This window comes from Argiope bruennichi, chromosome 2 (genome assembly GCF_947563725.1).
Source record: "Argiope bruennichi chromosome 2, qqArgBrue1.1, whole genome shotgun sequence".
Classification (NCBI taxonomy): domain Eukaryota; kingdom Metazoa; phylum Arthropoda; class Arachnida; order Araneae; family Araneidae; genus Argiope; species Argiope bruennichi.
In genome coordinates, this window is record NC_079152.1 from 48024874 (window position 1) to 48045103 (window position 20230).

Here is a 20230-nt window from a genome sequence, read left to right on the forward strand (position 1 = left end):
AATAATAAATAAATTTTAAAATCAAAATTTACTTTTTTTTTTCATTTTACAACATTTTTCTTTACAGATCTTTAAATGTTTTAGCTTATGATTTCGTTAGCTTAGAATCAAAATTCTAATCTCATTTTAAAATTACTTCTGCACAAAATATAACAATAAAAATTACAACAAATTTGTATTTGGCATATTTGTTTTAATATTCTAAACTGAGAATTTTATGCTTTAATAAGAAATATAGGATGTCTTTCAGGTTCTCTTAAACAGATTCAGATAACCTTGAATTTTACTCTTATTAACAACCATGACTTTGAAATACTGAAACCGTGAAATATTGTATAAAATTTAGAGAGAATAAATTGAAATTTCTATATTTAGCATCATGAACAGCAATATATATTTTGAGAGTACAACATCTAGATCGTTAATCTGACTTCCTTTTGAATTTTGTATAGTTTCTAAATAAAAATGTGATCAGAAATCATTCATTTTTTCTTGACAACTCGATCTTGAGACTTTCGGATACGAAATTTGAGTAAGTTTTTCATGGGTTACTTTTAAGGGCGTTTATGGATGTTGAAGTTATTTTTAAGGGCTCACAGCTTCCATAAGGAGTTTGTGATGAAGCAGAAAGCTGTAAATTTTATAAGAAGAAGACAATAATTTTTATTCAGAACGCTTTTGAAATAAAGTCAATCATTCCCAAAATTCTCTCAAATTCTAAGTCAGAATATCATGAGCAAGCATCAAATTTCTATTTTTGTCATTGTGATCTGAATAAATAAAAAAAGTTCCATGGATTTCTTTTTAGGAGACATACGTTTTTGAAAACCATTAATGATTAAATTAATTGGAAAGCAAAAGAAATTTGCTCCCAGATAGTGAACATTTCAAATTTGCTTAGAGAATAGTTAATATAAAAATTTATAGGAATGAAATTATAAATGAATGAATAAAATATTATAGGAATAAAATTAATAGAAAAATTTTTGCTAGTTTAATGGCAAGTTTCTTTTTGGTTCTAAAATAGACTATTACGTAACAAAATTTGAAATTCTAAATCTTTGTTGCAATTAAATATTTACATAAATAAATATAAGCTTTAAATCATACAAATAAGCTAAAAAATTTCAATTAGGTGATTTAAAAAATTTTCAAATTCTGATTTGGCAGATATAAAAGAATTTCCTTTTACTGAAAATAATGTATAAATTTAAAAATTATTTTGATTCAAACTCATTGTATGCTTATACTGGTAAATGTTTTGTTAATTGAGTAAAATGAGTTTAGTGATGATATACATAAATGTAAAATATAAAATAATTACATTTGAAGTGTGATCTGACTTTATTTAGACTTCTTGGAAACATTTTCTGAAAAATTGCTTTTCAAGACGAAGCTTCACCTCATTGATATGAAGAATTTTAAACGAATTTTGTGTAGCTGCTTTACTTGTACTTTTTCTTTGCAATTCAATAATACTTTCATTAAAATCATCCATTTCGCAAACAGGTATTATTTCATTTTATAATAAAAAAGCATTATTTTCCCTTGCATAATTTCTGATAATCGAATGCTAAGACAGGTTATTTCTAATAGTTATTTAGCAATTGCTGTCAGATACAAACAAGTCTACTCAGTTAGATATTTCTTTATTTTATCAGTCAATTTAAAAATTACTTTAAAAGGTATATCATGTACAACGAATGCCGGCGTCCTTACATAGGGGTAGCGCATCTTCCACGTGATCTGGGGGGTCCCGGGTTCGAATACCGGCTCGGGCATGATTGTTCTTCATCTGTGTTCTATCTGTGAGGTGTGTGAATGTGCCCCCCCCCCGTAAAAAGGGGTTGTGCAAGCGAATGTGCGAGTTTCATCTTCATATGAGCTAGAAGTCAGACTTCTGCCCTCGGGTGCTCAGGGGCCTTTACCCTCAGAAGCTACTGCACCCACTTTCCGTGGTAACGCGGACACGACAACGCCATCATGTACAACGAATTTTACAGTTAATCCACTCGAATTCAAATGGCTACTTGAAAAGTTTCCAAATTACAAATTTATGTAGTATTTTGTTTATAATTAGTATCTTCTAAATAAGATTTATCCTAAAACAAAGCATTTTCATCTTCAATTCAAAAAGAGAAACGGAACGCATCTCGAGTAAAACGAACAAATCTCATAAAATATTCCGCGCAACCATGGGACTAAGTTCGCGTGCATCTCGAAAATAGAGCCCCAGACGACCTTGCATAAATATCAGTTTCGAGGTTAATGCATTATCATCCCAGAAAAATACGTATCTTTCTATATTCCTCTTAAAGCAGGAATTCTCGATTTTCTTTTTGAAGTAACTTGCTCCAGTTTCATTATTTTGAGTCAAAATAATCGAAAATCTTTACCCTAACACTTCATTTAGTCAACAAACGAACTCGAATAATACTGTTTTCAAAATTAGGTCAGAAAGATGCATTGATTTGTTGGTTTAATGTCTCTTCTTCAATGTACACAAGAGCTTTTTGTCTATATATGAAATAAACGTATATAAATAAAAAAGATAATGCAAAATGTGTGCATTGTTGTCCTTGGAGAAAAATTTTTGACTCCACAGATTAATCTGATCCATAATTTTACGCTAATGTACTATTTTCATGCCAAGAGGCCGCATGGCGCTTTTCATTTTAGTTTTCTGGGTTTTTTTTTTTTTTTTGAATAACTATGTTCACGTATCTAAGATTTAACTAACAAACATGCTGCCAAAAATTCTAATGGTAATATTCTAATGGTAGAATTCTAATTTTGAAAGTTGAAGTTGAGCATGTAAAGTCAAAGTCTTGAATCGTTTGATGATTAAAATACTTTAATTGTTGTAGGTGAAAAAATGTGTGAAAGAAAACAGTAGTGATAGTATGGAGAGATAAAGATGATTTTCCGGCACCATGGAGATAAAAAAAAATAGTTTCTGAAATAAAATATGAACTAGTGGCGGAAATATAACACCTGCCCCAGGCGCACTTTAAATTTCCTGAATCACTGGAAATAAGAAGAATATTAGTTTAGTTTAACTTTATTTACATTATATTCGAAAATAATATGAGGGTTATTTTGGGACGGATGCTGTACTTTTGAACCGTAGTTAGACGACAAGGATAACACATGTGCCGGCCATCTTCGGGCTTCCTCGACACACCAGAAGAAAGACATTCTGCCCCAAAATGAGACTTTACATTGAGACCATTGTGAACCAAATTAGAAGAGGAGAAACATGAAAACCAAAATCATATTTGAATGTATGACCGGAAGCGGCAACCTGATAAGGAGGAGACTATTTCCAATTCAATAGTTGGATTTGAGTATTAGACCAATGGCATAATGCCCAGGGGCAAGGGCCCTGTCGACGCATTGAGACAGTTTTGGGAGACATTCATTGAGACAAAACAAGTAATCCTTTTAATATCATGAAGGAGCAAATTTCTTCCTTTAATATCCTTTTTTAAAGTAAAATATCATAAAGGAGCAATATATATATATATGTGTGTGTGTGTGTGTGTGTGTGTGTGTGTGTGTGTGTGTGTGTGTGTGTGTGTGTGTGTGTGTGTGTGTGTGTGTGTGTGTGTGTGTGTGTGTGTGTGTGTGTGTGTGTGTGTGTGTGTGTGTGTGTGTGTTATGTTTTGGGCATTATATTTACACTTGCTAAACTATTAATTACGATTGGGAGGGAGCAAAAAAATCTTGAATGTCCCAGGCGTCGACTACTTTTGCTATGCCACTATACTAGATATTTAAAATTCCGATAGAACGCAAAGAACATGTGTAACAGGTTACGACTACTGAGAAGTGGACATGCATTGGCTGGTTCATTAAATATATCTTGCACAGCGCAAAAAAAATGCCAAAATCCACCATTACTTTTACTAAATTTTATATCTCCCTATAAAATCGGATAAACGTCAGTGATCCCAACTTGTAATAAATGTTCATGGTCAATGGTCATGATGATTAAAATCGAAAATAGTTCGAAATTACAAGCTCAGTGCTGAATAATTTCAGTGTTATTTCCAAACGATATGTTGTAGCATTAAGTAGGGAACCAAACCACGCTACATAAGTCTCTGTCTCTACTCTACGCAGTATTTGGATACTCGTGCTTTCTATCTTCAGAAAAAAGTACCTTTACTAAATTTTGTATCATCCTGTAAAATCGGATAAACATCAGTGATCACTACATGTTATGGAGTTTCATCGTCAATGATCATAATAATTCAAATCGAAAAATGTTTCGAAATGACTAGTTCAATGCCGAATAGTTTCAGAGCTATTTCTAAATGGCATATTATAACATTGGTATAACATACAGTACCAAATTACGCAACATAAGTCTCTGTCTCTACTCTACGTAGTATTCGGATACTTATGCTTTCTACCTTCAAGATAAAGTACCTTTACTAAATTCTGTATCACCCTGTAAAATCGGATAAACATCAGTGATCACTGCATGTCATGAAGGTTCATCGTCAATGGTCATGATAATTCAAATCGAAAAATGGTTCGAAATGACTAGTTCAATGCCGAATAGTTTCAGAGCTATTTCTAAACGGTATATTATAGCATTAGTACAGCATATAGTACCAAACCACGCTACATAAGTCTCTGTCTCTACTCTATGTAGTAGTCTAGTGCTTTCTACCTTAAGGAAAAAGTAATTCGCTATGAAAATCCATAACTAGTTACTGACCGGAAGAGCCTTTCCATGACGTTCTGCACGCATTTCAAATCCAATTTCCTCCACCAATCACATCGCAGTATATTCAACTCAAGAAACGATATATTTTCTCCAAAGGTTCACTAATCGCAAGCCCTCCTACGTCTTCTATTAAGTTAAGCCCGAAAATAAAAGGTAACCATCTTTCGGAACTCAAACCATTTATCAATAAAAGGAATTGCGGGTTTCAATGAACTCGATTTTCATTCCTAACTTTGAACTCGTCGCACATCTCTGCGTCGTTGCTGATCGATAGAACAGTTGTTATTGTCCCGGTGAAAGAGTAAAAAAAGGAATCGGATAAATATTTTGTACGTTTCCATGACGTGCGCTGGTACACCACACCCAGGATTTCACACGCTCTGTCATGTGTGTCGAAGATTGGGTTTAAATGTGTAATGAAAGGGATGCATGCCAATAATTTGTCTCACAAAACAGTTTCGTAATCCTTTATGTCGCATTTGAAGGTTGCGCGTGACAATGAATTATTTCTTCATTATTTTTTTGAGAGGGTGGGGGGGTTACTATGTATTTTTGTTGATGCCATGATTTTGATATCTTATTTAAATGGTAGCTACCAGTATAATGTCTTTTTATTTGTAGAAAAAGATATTAAGCTGGATAATTAAAAGATATGATTTAAATATATGTTAAATTATAGCATGAGATGGTGATTTCGAGAAAAATTGTAGGAAAATAAGCAAATTCAATTACACTGTTTGTTTTTTTTCTTTAAAAAGAAACTTTTTGAAATATTTGATTATATTTTCTTAAGGTACATGTACACACTTGAGACTTCGAAAATCGTTCAAAATATAGAATATTTTTTTATTGTTTAACATTTTTCTCTGATCCTGTAGCTTTCAAACGATACCAAGATGTTGTCAATATTCGAAATATGTCTCGAGTTATAATTATTTTTCTTGAGGTGCTTTCATTAAAAACTCTAGTTACGGTGTTTTTCAAACTCATTTTATGAAGAATGATATTTTTCCACTATGTTGCTTCATTCAAACAATCATAACGCAACAAGAAATGAACCAAATACAGTTATTTGTATATCAAAATAATCTGTATGAAATAGCGGATGTTTTGTGCCACAATCAAAGTTATATTTATAGAAATAAATTTTTAATAGCTATTTAAAAGTTAAAATTACAGAAAAAATCTCGCTTTTTCTATTCATCGTTGAGGAAAAAAATTGTTTAAAAAAAACTATATATTTTTATAACTTGAGTGAAGCAGACAATATGAAGACTAATATTAGGCAAAATTTCCAACTAGAATTGTGTGTCTGTACAAATTAGAATTTAAGATATCATGTTTCAAAAAATAGGCTAATTAGGTCATTACATATTAATTAATTAATTAATAATTAGTGTAATATGATTTTTTCTCACTAAAATGAGTTTAAACATATATTAATAACCTACTGTAAAAAAACTGGATTTTTAAAGTTGAAATTTAAAAAATATCTTCTAGTGTGTACGTACACCTTAATTCTTTTAACTCATATAAAAAATATAAAAAAAAGTGTTTTTATTGTTAAAAGATTTAGCAGACGTTGATTTACAGTTTCTCAGGTCTTATTGAAACTCTAGAACTTTTCTTAGAATTATATTTGTCTGTTTGTAGATTTGTTTAGCTTAAAAATCGCCCGAGACAAGAAAATGAAATTTGGTATGATATTTTTATAACAAAATTGTAGATTTATATCGATTTTTAATATCCGATAATAGAAAATAATTCTTTCTGTCTATCCATGAGCATTTGTGGACGATACTAAAAAAAACGGTAATCTAAAATGGAGGAAATTCAGCATTTGTACTGTAACTAAAATTATAGATTAGTGTAAAGTTTGGGAAAATTCAGTCGAAAAGCAGATTGTTTGTTTACTTAAATAGGGTAAGTTCGATACCTCGAAAATACGATGAGGTGAATAAACAAAGGCGGTCTAAATATCAAAACAGTATCTAATACCCGTATCATTTTTTTTATTTTCTCGTATATGTAATATAGAGAAAGTATAGTAATAATTTAAAAAAATCGAATTCGAGATTTTGGAAGAATATTTTTGGAAGACGTCCGTCCCTCCATCTGTCTGTCTGTGACAAAGATAACTGAAAAACGCTTTGAAGTAGAAGGTTAAAATTTGATATACGGTCTTTACACCAGATTTGCAGATTTCTATCAAATTTTGAGTAAAATCTGATCAGAAGAAGTTTGTCTGTCCGGCTGTTCGAGTATACATTAACACAATAATTACAAAATGGAAAGAACTAGATAGATAAAATTCGGCGCACAGATTAAACATCTATAGGGCAGACATTTGCCAAATTTTGAACTAAATCCATTTACGAGTTGGCTGTCTGTCGGTTTGTACTTTTAAGAAATATATAAACGAGATAATTCAAAAACGCAATGTTTTAAATCTATCAAATTTGGTATGGGAATTTGTGACTACAAATGCAATTTTGTATCGATTATTTCTTTCAATCAGTTGAAAAAATTTGTCTAAAACACAAATTCGGCTTTTGGATGCTATTAACATATGTCAGGGATTAATTGCCAAAAAAATCGCCATGGATGATACGATAAATTCAATAAAAAGACTGCATTCACGCCAAAAGTTAATATTTCGTACTGCTTGACAATCCATGTAAGGCATGTACTGGCAATGATGATGATGTCGTGTCCGCGTTACCACGGAAGGGGTATGCAGTAGCTTCTGAGGGTAAAGACCCCTGAGCACCCGAGAGCAGAAGTCTGACTTCTAACTCATATGAAGATGAAACTCACACATTCGCTTGCACAACCCCTTTTTACAGGGAGGGGGGGCACATTCACACACCTCGCAGATAGAACACAGATGAAGAACAATCATGCCCGAACCGGGACACCCAGATCTCGGGGAAGACGCGCTACCCCTAGGCCAGGACGCCAGCCGATGTCTGGCAATGACAAGTTTATTAGAGATTATGCGAGAAAATTTTGAGGAGATTACTGCCGCTGGTTAACCCATTAAATCGACAGATAAAAGTCCATGATGTATACTAGATTCTCTTCACCATTTGACGAAGTTCAAAGTTTTTATTTGAAAAATTGAAATCTGGAAATCTGATTCACTTTGTATATATTTGAATTATTTTGCTTTATTACTCAATATTTTTTAAATTTCTTTTAAGGGAAAAATTACATAAATGATGATTTGATCTTGTATAGAACTCTTTTTAATCAAAATTCTAATTCCTGTAGAGGGATTAAAGACAATTATTTCCGCAAAATAAATAGTGTCCGAATAATTATTTGCGAAATATAAGTCGATATTTTCGAGTTTATTAATTCCAAAATTGAATGATTTTTAAATGACGTATTTTGATGTCCGAAAAATCAAAATGAGCTCCACACAGTCATATACATCTCATACATTTTTGGACTAACCAATTCAAATTTAAGAGACTATTTTCTTAATATTTTAAAATTTAATAAAGTTTCTTAGGAACTTTTGAATGTCATTGCAAATCTCTGACAATCAGTGAATCGCGTAAAACTCTCATTGTAAACATCAAAAGCTGTTTCATAAGTATATTTAACTCCAATAGAAAATAACTTCATACTTAATGTAATATAAAGAACTATAATAATTACTGAATGAATGTTAAAAATTATCTCTACTCATAAGTTATTTGAATAGTAAATCTACAAATACGGTTACACATATTAACCTTAGAAAGATTTTTGCTTCATAGTGCTTTATTCAACATTAGCCCTTTCAATTATCTTTTGTTTAAATTACTGCTTCTAATCTCTAATAAAAATAAATCTATAAAGTAAAAATCATTGTTTATTTAACAGTTTATAAAACAAATTTAGGGAACTATTTTTATATATTTTCAAATATATATTACATATCTTCGCATTTTTACGTATTGTTTATTGTCAAACTTAACCCTCTTAGGATTTGGTAAATTCATAAGCTAAAATTCTCTTAGAAAGTGGCATCTTTAATTTCACCGAAAAAAAAAAAAACTTGAGTCAAAAGACATTCAAGAGAAAAAGATTTTTTTTTGTATTACTTTTCATGTGGAACTGGTCCACGTTTGTGTTCTGAATGATGAAAATGGTTTGAAAATTTTTCTTGATATTGTTCCAACTGCATAGCAAAAGATAATTAAATCATATTTCTTTTCTCAGTTTTCAGTAAAATATTTCTTAATTTGAATAAAACTCTCAATTTTTTTTAAAAAAAATCATTATTGGTTGTATACTTGATCATCTCGATTTACAAGTGTTTGCTATTTTGCTTGACATGTCGTATATTGGATTAAAACTTTTTTACATTATATCATTCAAATTGATTATAAAAATTGAATATAAATGTATATACATGTAATTATAGAAGGTACTAACAACAGAGTATACAACAAAAATTATGCCTTTTTTCATTTTTATTTCAATTTTTATGGTTAAAAATGTGAAAATAATAGTCGATAGGTTGCAAATCTAAGAGAATAAATACCTTCTTCCGCATTGTACGTGATATCCCCAAATATAGTGCGAAAACTCTGGTTTGCGTGAATTCTGACTTATTTTATTATTTCTGCAAATCAAATTTTAATTTTTTCATTTGCTTTTTGCATGTCAAAATCTTTTTATTTATCTAAAAATTAAAACCCACAAAATAAGCAATAATTTTTATTTCACTTTTTTTTTTTTTAATAATTTGTACAGCTCATTTTCGAGCGAAACGCAATTTCCTCGAATTTCACTTCACTTTTTGTCATCGGAGGATGCATGTTTTCATCGTTTCTATGTCAGTAGTTTTCTAGAAAACTTATTCCATTCAAATATTCATGACTTCTGACATTCATGAATTTTTGTGACTGCTTCAATCTCCTCCCATCTTACTTGTCACGAAATGTATTTCTATAATAACATTTTTGATAAGATGGTTGCAAATCTTAATGAATAACGATTTTAAAGCCTGAATTTTTAGCTCATATATATAGCATGCTTCCTATAAATATTAATATTTATAGGAAAATTTTAATAGAAAAATAACGAAGCAATTAATAGTTAATCTCAAATTGTACACAGAACGTGCTTCATTTTATTAATGCCTTCACTTTTCATATTTAATATTTTTGCTTCATTATTCTAATTAACTTTATTAGGGAAATAATTGGTATATTCATTAATTTTTTTTTTCAGAAAAACAGTTTTTTGACTGTAAAAATCGTATTGAAATAACTTCTTAATAACAAAATTATGTCTGCATTTTTCTATTTCTATGATGAATTTCCGATACATTTTATGATTTGAACATTTTAATCAAATGATTGCGGCAATCTAAAGTACAGATTTTTTTAAATCTAAAATATGCTTGTCAAAACTAGAACTTAAAAAGCGTGAAGTTCTAATAGAAATATTCTACTCATTCAATTTTAATCACATTCGTAATATTTTTTTCATTTTTAATCAATATGAAAGAATTTTTTTTCTTTGATAATCTAAAATCAATTTAAACTTTATTAATATTTAAATCAAATTTAAATTTTTAGTTATTTATAATATAATTTACTTTTTAGTTATGTATAAGAATTTCTTTCTTTTAATATTCTAATCAATTTTAAATTTCTTCTATATTTTAATTAAACAAATTTTATTGACATTCTAATCAAATTTAAATTTCTTCTTTATCTTATTCAAACTTAAATATTGATATTCTAATCAAATTTAAATTCTTATCATATTTGCTATGTAATTTAATTTTTTATTAACGTGTAGATATTTTCTTTCCATTGATATTCTAAATTAAAATTTTATCAATATTCAAATTTAAATCACATTTGTTATAATATTTTACATTTTTAGTGAATGTGATGGAATTTTCACCTTTACTAATCAAAATCAATTTAAACTTTATCAATATTTTAATCAAATGTACATTTTTATCATATTTATAATATACTTCAATTTTTACTAATGTGTAGGAATTTATTTCCTTTGATATTCTATTCAAAATTAAACTTCTTCTGTACCGTATTCAACCTTAAATTTTATTTATATTCTAATCAAATTTAAATTTTTATCAGATTTGTTATGTATTTTAACTTTTATTAATGTGTAGAAATTTCCTTTCTCTTGACACTGTAATTAAATTAAAACTTTATCAATATTCAATTCAAATTTAAATTTAAATCACATTCGAAATACAGTTTAATTTTTAGTGAATGTTAAGGAATTATATTTCCTTTGACTGTAGGAAATTTGTAGCTGCATTTTATTTTCAATGTTTCATGTCTTTATGAATTTTCTTTGAAGCCCAAATTTCTGATAAACTTATAGAACACTTATAAAAGAATGTTTGAACAAAAAAAAGGAAACTAGCGCTATCACAACGAGATTGGAAATTTGTCTATGTCGAGCTTTAAAAATGTCAGTGCGATTTTTAATGGACACAGTTCTTTTCTTCTAATATTTTGCAATAAATGAAATCATTATCTTTTATTGATCTTGATATTTAAAACTGAGAATCAACGTAAAATAGAAAATTCTATGTGTTACTTTTTTACTGTTTTTGAATGAATAAACAACTGGCAACAGAGACAAATTTTCAAATTTTCTCCGATTCTTCCCCTATATAAATTTAATTTTGAATTGATATAAAATATCTTGTTTAAGGCATGAAAAAGAATAAAAGAATTAAATTTTTATTAAGAAAGACATTTCCAATTAAAAAGGGCTTTGATGGAACTAAGAAAGATAAAAATTTATCATAAATTTAATTAATAAACTGAAAAGATCAAAGCCACGATGCGTTAAAGAAGCGTTGTTTTTTTTAAGTTGAGATAAAAGTAGATAGATAACGATGATACTATTTCATTCAAAAGATCATCACACGCATATTCTGAGAAGTTTAATAAACAATATGGGGAATTTTTGAAGATGGCTAAGATTTGCAACTCAATAGTGAGTCAAAACATTTTTTTAATAAACAATTTAGGGAATTTTCGATGATGGCTAAAATTTGCAACTCAATAGAAAGTCAACAGTTTTTTTTTTAAGCTTTTAGAATATATTCGAAAGAGCAATCCAAAATGGCAGGAGGCCTCTTTTAAAGTTTGAAATTGCAATATCGTAAACATTTTTGAATGTTGCTCTGTTCAAAATTATTTTTACTGTAAGCCTATCCATACTAAAAAGTTCAGGGCCTTTTTTGAACTATTGTTAAAATATTTCTTTGTTTTAGATACTTATTTTCTGTTTGTTGTTTAATCTATTCATTTATTTATATTGAAGGCTAGAATATCATTGACAGATCTTATGTCGATAGAAAAAAAGACAGAATTACGATACTATCAGGGGAATTTTTAAATAAAATAGTAAAATTATTTTTTATTTTTATTTTATTCATTCATTCATTCATTTATTTATTTTTGTTACACATCTTTAGGAGGAAGTTTACGAAAAGACGACGAAGAATCTGGTTGAAAACGTTGTTGATGGATACAACGGAACAGTCTTCGCATATGGTGCCACAGGTATATTATTATTTGTAAAAAAAATTAAAGAGAATTTAACTGTAAATCATATTAAATCAGTTTTCTTGATTTGATAACACGACATCGTATGGTATATCATTACTGCATTAAAAAATAAAAATGAAAATGAATAAAATCTTGAATATTAAATGGCGAATATACAGGGTCTCACAAAAACCTTGACCGCGGCTTTTATTCCTTATATATTCCTTATATCACAGACATATACTGTAAATTACAAAGTTGCGTAAAAAAAGGTGCAAAATGTTATGACATCGATTCACATTCTCAGGGGATTAAACTTTAAAAAATACAAAATTTAAATTTTTATACGGACCCCGTACAAAAAATTCCCATTGAGTAAAATGTGCTCCATCCTCTTATAAGGTCATGTACAAAACTTCAGAATTTTATCGTGAAAACTCTCAAAGATATGTTAAAACAAAGTCGGTGAAGGGTCAATCACAAATTAAAATGCAAATGTTTACAGCTTCAGTGCAGATGGCGCGACGCAGGAATGCATCATAAGAAAATTAAATATGCTTCAGATCTTTAGTTTTAAATAAAAATTTTAATATTATTATTATTATTATTAAGAGTTATTATACTTATTAAGAATTACAGAATATAACTTAAAGATAGCACAATCAATGAACTTGTAAAAAAACTTATGTAATCTTTCCTTTAAGTTATTATTTCTACAAATTTTTAATACTTTTGAACAAATAAATATCAAAATTATTATCTATTTATTCAATCATTACTTTCTTTGTTAATTTGTGTACTACGCCTAAAACACGAACATCCGACATGATTGTTCCTTTTTGCAAACTCATATCCAGGCATCGAAAAGTGGTGTAAGTCAGAATTTATGCAGTTTCATATCTTTGAGACTTCATGTGATAAATTGCTGAAATTTTGTACATGACCTTATTAGAAGATAGGTCACATTTTATTTATTGGGAATTTTTTGTACGGAGTCCGTATAAAAATTCAAATTTTGTATTTTTTGAAGTTAAATCGCCTGAAAATTTTAATCGATTTCATAACATTTTCACCTTTTTTTACGCAACTTTGTAATTTACGGTATATGTCTATGATCAATATTTAAGGAATAAAAGCCGCGGTCAAGGTTTTTGAGACACCCTCTATAATATTACATCAGTATAAATTTATAAATAATTTATTAAATCAGAAAGGAAAAGAAATTACTCTTTTAATTAATATAAGATTAGCTTGTCCTCAAATAAAATTTGCTTTTGATTATTTTTTAAGGTTCTGGTAAAACACATACAATGGTAGGGGTAGATGAAGACCCTGGGATAATGGTGCGAGCTCTAGAAGATCTTTTTAAAGAAGTCGATTTGAAAAACAAAATGCATAATGTCTCAATGTCTTATTTGGAGGTGAGAATTTTCTATTTCTTTCTTTCATTATTCCTGAATAGTTTCCTCGGTTTTTTGTGAATTATTCACATTTTTAAAGTAATATTATTTCGAACTTATTCATTGAAAGATATTTTTTCACAAAATAGAGGTAGAAAGTTTTTATTGATAAATTAAGAACTTATGTTATGATGCAAAATCATTTTGAATTTCTAATTTTATAAACCTTTCTTTTGTTAATCACTTTCATAATTCTGACGAATATCTATCAAAACTCACATTGGCTCATGATAAACTGAAATTTATTCTAGCCCATTTCATTGGTTTTTCTTAAATTTCGTAACAGTAGGGGAAAAATAGCAACACAGATTGCTAAGAAAGTACGTGATAGTTATAGACAAGAGATTTTTTTTTGTTTTATTCTTAGGAAGTGATTATTGATAAATGAATGGCGGGATTCTATTTTATTATGTGTATGTAGCCATTTCACTTGCATTTTCAATTTTATTTTTAAGCAGGGATTATTTGCTGACGATAACTTGTTAATTATTTTATCTATAGAATAAAATATATACTGCAAATACTGCCAAATTTCTTAGCAAAACGGATCATTTTGTTCAATGAATTATTAAAATATCAATATTTATTTTCAAAATATGTATATTTAAATATATCAGAAAATTGCGTTTGAGTGTAATTTTGTTTTAAAAATCAATTACCAATCTTCTGTAAACAAAAAAAAATCTGTTGTAATGGCTATATATAAATAGTGTCGAAGAATAAAACTTACTTCCCGGATATTATCAAATTTAATATTTAAGTTCAATAATTGTATCAAATTTAATATTTAAGTTCAATAATTGTATCAAATTTAATATTTAAGTTCAATAATTGTATCAAATTTAATATTTAAGTTCAATAATTGTATCAAATTTAATATTTAAGTTCAATAATTGTATCAAATTTAATATTTAAGTTCAATAATTGTATCAAATTTAATATTTAAGTTCAATAATTGTATCAAATTTAATATTTAAGTTCAATAATTGTATCAAATTTAATATTTAAGTTCAATAATTGTATCAAATTTAATATTTAAGTTCAATAATTGTATCAAATTTAATATTTAAGTTCAATAATTGTATCAAATTTAATATTTAAGTTCAATAATTGTATCAAATTTAATATTTAAGTTCAATAATTGTATCAAATTTAATATTTAAGTTCAATAATTGTATCAAATTTAATATTTAAGTTCAATAATTGTATCAAATTTAATATTTAAGTTCAATAATTGTATCAAATTTAATATTTAAGTTCAATAATTGTATCAAATTTAATATTTAAGTTCAATAATTGTATCAAATTTAATATTTAAGTTCAATAATTGTATCAAATTTAATATTTAAGTTCAATAATTGTATCAAATTTAATATTTAAGTTCAATAATTGTATCAAATTTAATATTTAAGTTCAATAATTGTATCAAATTTAATATTTAAGTTCAATAATTGTATCAAATTTAATATTTAAGTTCAATAATTGTATCAAATTTAATATTTAAGTTCAATAATTGTATCAAATTTAATATTTAAGTTCAATAATTGTATCAAATTTAATATTTAAGTTCAATAATTGTATCAAATTTAATATTTAAGTTCAATAATTGTATCAAATTTAATATTTAAGTTCAATAATTGTATCAAATTTAATATTTAAGTTCAATAATTGTATCAAATTTAATATTTAAGTTCAATAATTGTATCAAATTTAATATTTAAGTTCAATAATTGTATCAAATTTAATATTTAAGTTCAATAATTGTATCAAATTTAATATTTAAGTTCAATAATTGTATCAAATTTAATATTTAAGTTCAATAATTGTATCAAATTTAATATTTAAGTTCAATAATTGTATCAAATTTAATATTTAAGTTCAATAATTGTATCAAATTTAATATTTAAGTTCAATAATTGTATCAAATTTAATATCTGTAAGCTCTTTTTAATTTGCTCTTTTTTACTTTCTCATATACATGGTATATAAAGAGAAAGTACTATAATTGACAAAAAAATTGAATTCGAGTTTCGAATACCCATGCTTCAGACTTCTCTAAATCCGCAAAACACCTTTTTGGAATTGCGTTCTTCTGTATATTTGTGAATGCGATAACTTAGAAAATACTTTGAAACGGATAAAATCGTTCAATTGATCTTACTTCAAATTTGTGGATTTCTATGGAACGAATTGCATTCGTAGGTTGAATGAAATGTATTCAAAGGAAGTCTGTTAAGTTAAGAAGATAATTATAAAACGAAGTGAGTAGATGGGGAAAAAAAGTGAGTGGAACACAGATTTAACTAAAATGTAGATCCACATCAAACAGTAAATTAAATCCGTTGAAGGGGGCATCCTCTGTCGGTCTGTACTTCCTCTTGAACGTAAAAGCAAGAAAACACAATGACTTTAAAGTGTGAAATTCGATATGTGATTTTGCAATTATAATTGTAGTTTTAAATCAAAACGTGGTGTCAATCGGTCGGAAAAATGCTATCCTACATGCACATTCCGTTTCTTTGGCAGTGTATTAACGGCATTCCAGCAGTTAATCGCCAAAATACTCACTAATCGCCAAAAACCAATACTGTTAGAATCTTTCGTAATCATTGTTGGTCTTTGGCATGCGTTTCGTAATACTTGTTGTTGTTTCTAGTGGCAATTGTCATAAGAAAAGCCCACTGACTTTAGAAGTCAGTGATTTTTCAAGGATACGTCTGCCAAGGATACAATATACAAGCCAAGGATACGTCTCTTGTTTTTTCAATAATGCCATCTAGAGCCAACAGTAGTCAAGTTTAAAAGTCAGTTAGTCAATCAGTTTCAAGTTTTAAGTCAGTAAGTCAAGTTTAAAACATTTTTAAGTCATCGTGTTCACAGACAAATATAACTCCAAAAATATGTTTTTCGGATTTTGGCATGTCTAAAGTGCAAATGTTTCTCAAAATCTCGAATTCGATTTTTTTTTTTTTTTTGACGAGTACAATTTTTTTCTCAGCATACTTCGTATACGAGAAAATAAAAATGTGCAGAATCTATCAGTTTTCTACAGTATCTACCAGTACATAATCTACAAATTACGCCATGCTTATTGTTATTATAAGAATATTTAAATTATTACACTGTGTTTCTAAGATCATTTGTTTAGCATTTCTCTTTTAATTTCTTCAGATTTACAACGAGAACATTCGAGATCTGTTGAACCCTTCCACTGCTCAACTTGAACTTCGAGAAGATGCCAAAGGGAACCATCAAGTAGCGGGTCTGTCAGAAGTAGAAATATACTCGTCAGAAGAAGTAAGTCAGCTATCTGGAATACGCGTTTTATGTGAAATGTACAGAAAAAGTTATCATTGTCAAATTCTCCTAATCCAGATTTTGACGAATCTCCACGTTTTAGACCTCTCTGAGATCTAAAAATGCCTTTTTGGTATTATATCTGTATATCTGTCTTACTCGAACAAAAATAACTTTGAGCTAGATGGATGAAATTAGGTATGCGGTCTTTACACCAAATTTGCAGATTCCTATCAAATTTCATGCAAATTCCTTTTAAAGAAATTCTATTTATCTGGTTGTACGAGTATAAGTGAACATGATAAATGCAAAACGAAGAGAGTTAGATTAACTAAATTTGATACACAAATTTAAATTTTCAATAAAAAACTACAAGGTCTTGACCCTCTGTCTATCTATACTTTGAGAAATATGTTTGTTTCTTGCTTATCCCCCTTTGGATTGAATACCAATTCAAACCAAGTCCAAGAGATTGGGGAAAGAGAGGTGCAATAGCTTCTCAGGGTAAGAACCCCTGAGCACCCGAGGGCAGAAGTCTGACTTCTAGCTCATATAAAGAAATCAGACTTTAGCTCTTATTTCCCAACGGATTCTAAAACCCTCCGCGCTTTTGCGCATGCAATAGGATGGGTTTAATTCGGCAAAACAGGGGTGAGAGGAAAGAGGAGATGTTTACATCTTACAATAAAATAAATACCGGAAATGGCGCACATCCTTCCGTGTGTCACCCCTTAGTCAGATAGAACCGCAGAAAAGGGGTCGTCTCAGAATACTGAAACGAACAGTAACACACACACACACACTCGCTTTCACAACCACTTTTCACACGCCCCACAGATAAACACAGGATAAAAAACAACCATGCCCGAACCCGGAACGCCCAGATGATTTAAATATTTCAAATTTGGTATGGGATTTTTTTAACTACAAGTATAGTTTTGCATCAAATTTTTCCTTCAATAAGTTGATAAAAACTCGTTGAAACACAATTTCGGTTTCGTCTGCTATTACTCACATGTTAAATTCAGTAAAAATGCTGAATTCACGCCAAAGTTTAATATTTTTTGACTATTGGACGCCAGTGTCGCGCAAAGCGTTCTCTGGGCTTACATTTTTTTTAGAGAGATTTCAATAAAGTCTTGAAGACATTACACCAACTGTTATTTATTTATTCCGAATTGCATTAGCATATCTACATATTTTTGCATTTTTTCCCTTTAAGTGAGTCAGAATAAATATATTCAATCCTTAAATTTAAAAAAAAATCCTTAAATTTAAAAAAAACATTAACCCTTTTTTTCATTATATGATAAAAGATTTCTTTTCATATGAATAAAAGATATTGTATTATATATTATTGTAAATAACAGTCCTGAAACAAATTTTAAATTACAAATGCATTGCCATACTTGAGAAAAGCTCCAGTGCATATTTTGAATATTCTTGATATTACATAAGAAGTACGTAGTAAAAGTACAACACAGTGCAAGTGCATATAATGGTAAATTATTATTATAAAATTATATACAAACAATATTATTACCACAATTATTAATACTTAATTATATGTTATGATTATTATTATATACATATTATATCATAAATTTTAAAAAATAAGCACTTTTAAAAAGAAGATAATTTACCTACATTTTATAATTAAATAAAAAAAATTACATATAGTAAAATGAGCATTTCCAGTTTTTATTGAATTCTGCTATTTTTTCTTCCTGCAATTTATTGGCAATTTATTCTTTATATAAAAAAAATACTTGCAATCGTTCTAGATTTTGGAGCTTTCACTTTTAAAGAAACATTTGTTTATAACTTTAGTGCAGATTTTTTTTCAATGTTAGTTACAATTTAAAACTTACAAAAAACGGCAATTAAATAATTTTTTAGGCCCTACAGAAATGCTTTGCATCGTTATTTATAAATTCAAATGCCACATTGTAAAAAATCGCATATTTTTAGAACACACAAATAATGTAAGGAAAAGTAAATATCAATTTAAGTTAAATATTTCCCTTATAATTTAAATGAAATGAAGTGAATGAATTGAATGAAAGTGAATGAAATGAAATTTCAATGAATGATATACATTCCTCATGTCAACTACAGGTGATGTCCCTTCTGATGCGGGGCAATAAACGACGAACCCAAGAATCCACAGGTGCCAACAAGACGTCATCTCGCTCCCATGCTGTTCTCATGGTGCAGGTGAAGAAGCGGAGTCCGGCCCACAGCCACCAGCAAACATTGCGGACAGGAAGACTGTACATGGTGGATCTGGCGGGATCCGAAAGAGCAGCCCAGACACAGGTAAAACTCATCAACACATCTAGACTCCTAATGAGGATTTTACCATCACATCTATGGTATTCATTCCTTACTTTCGATGAAAATATAAGTACAAAGTTTGTAGGAACGGGACAGCTTGGTTGATAGGTCGCTGGATTCACATCCTTTGGGTTGTGTGTTCAAACCCCGCCGACCGAAAACTCTCCATCTACAGGGTGGCTGGTGTACGTATAAATCTGCCGTAGCCACAAAGTCCTACCACTGGAGGTACTGGATCGAATCGACCATTCTGTGATTCAGGTCTAAATTACGATCTGTGAGTGAAGTCCGCCCTGTAAACAGGACTACATCGTATGAGTAGCGAAGACGCACTCCTGGCCTTAGATGGCGCTATTGAAACGCTAAAACCTTGCTTGAAATCCCTGATTTCGTCCGAGGGCTTGTCTGTGACAATTGCTATAAGCAATAACGTAGTTTGTCGTAGAAGAAACAGAAATTTAAAATATATCATTAATTCTGTATGCATCTTTTAACATCACTTGTCTCTTTTGTTTACATAATGCTTCTAAGGTTTCTTTTATTATGGAATGGTTTCTGGAAGTACTTTTTTAGGATAGCGTATGCCGGCGTCCTGGCATAGGGGTAGCGCGTCTTCCCCGTGATCTGGGCGTCCCGGGTTCGAGTCCCGGTTTGGGCATGGTTGTTCTTCTGTTGTTCTATCTGTGAGATGTGTGAATGTGCCCTCCTGTAAAAAGGGGTTGTGCAAGCGAATGAGTGATGCGTGAGTGGCAAAGTCGTACTCTTGGCCCCAGTTGGCGCTGCTATAAAAAAATAAGAGACGTTCCCCTCAGGCCTAAATCGCTGTCTTCGTAACAGCGGGCTTGTCAGTG

General features: G+C 29.3%; 1 protein-coding gene across 1 annotated transcript in view; it reads left to right on the top strand.

The window, feature by feature from the left end:
* Positions 1–20230, top strand: part of LOC129959798 (kinesin-like protein KIF19) — a 101669-nt gene that overhangs the window by 46970 nt on the left and 34469 nt on the right. The window contains exons 4-7 of the mRNA XM_056072693.1: positions 12213–12300; positions 13576–13706; positions 16917–17042; positions 19161–19361. Of these exons, the coding sequence (XP_055928668.1) occupies positions 12213–12300; positions 13576–13706; positions 16917–17042; positions 19161–19361 (546 nt within the window). The remainder of the gene's footprint in view (positions 1–12212; positions 12301–13575; positions 13707–16916; positions 17043–19160; positions 19362–20230) is intronic.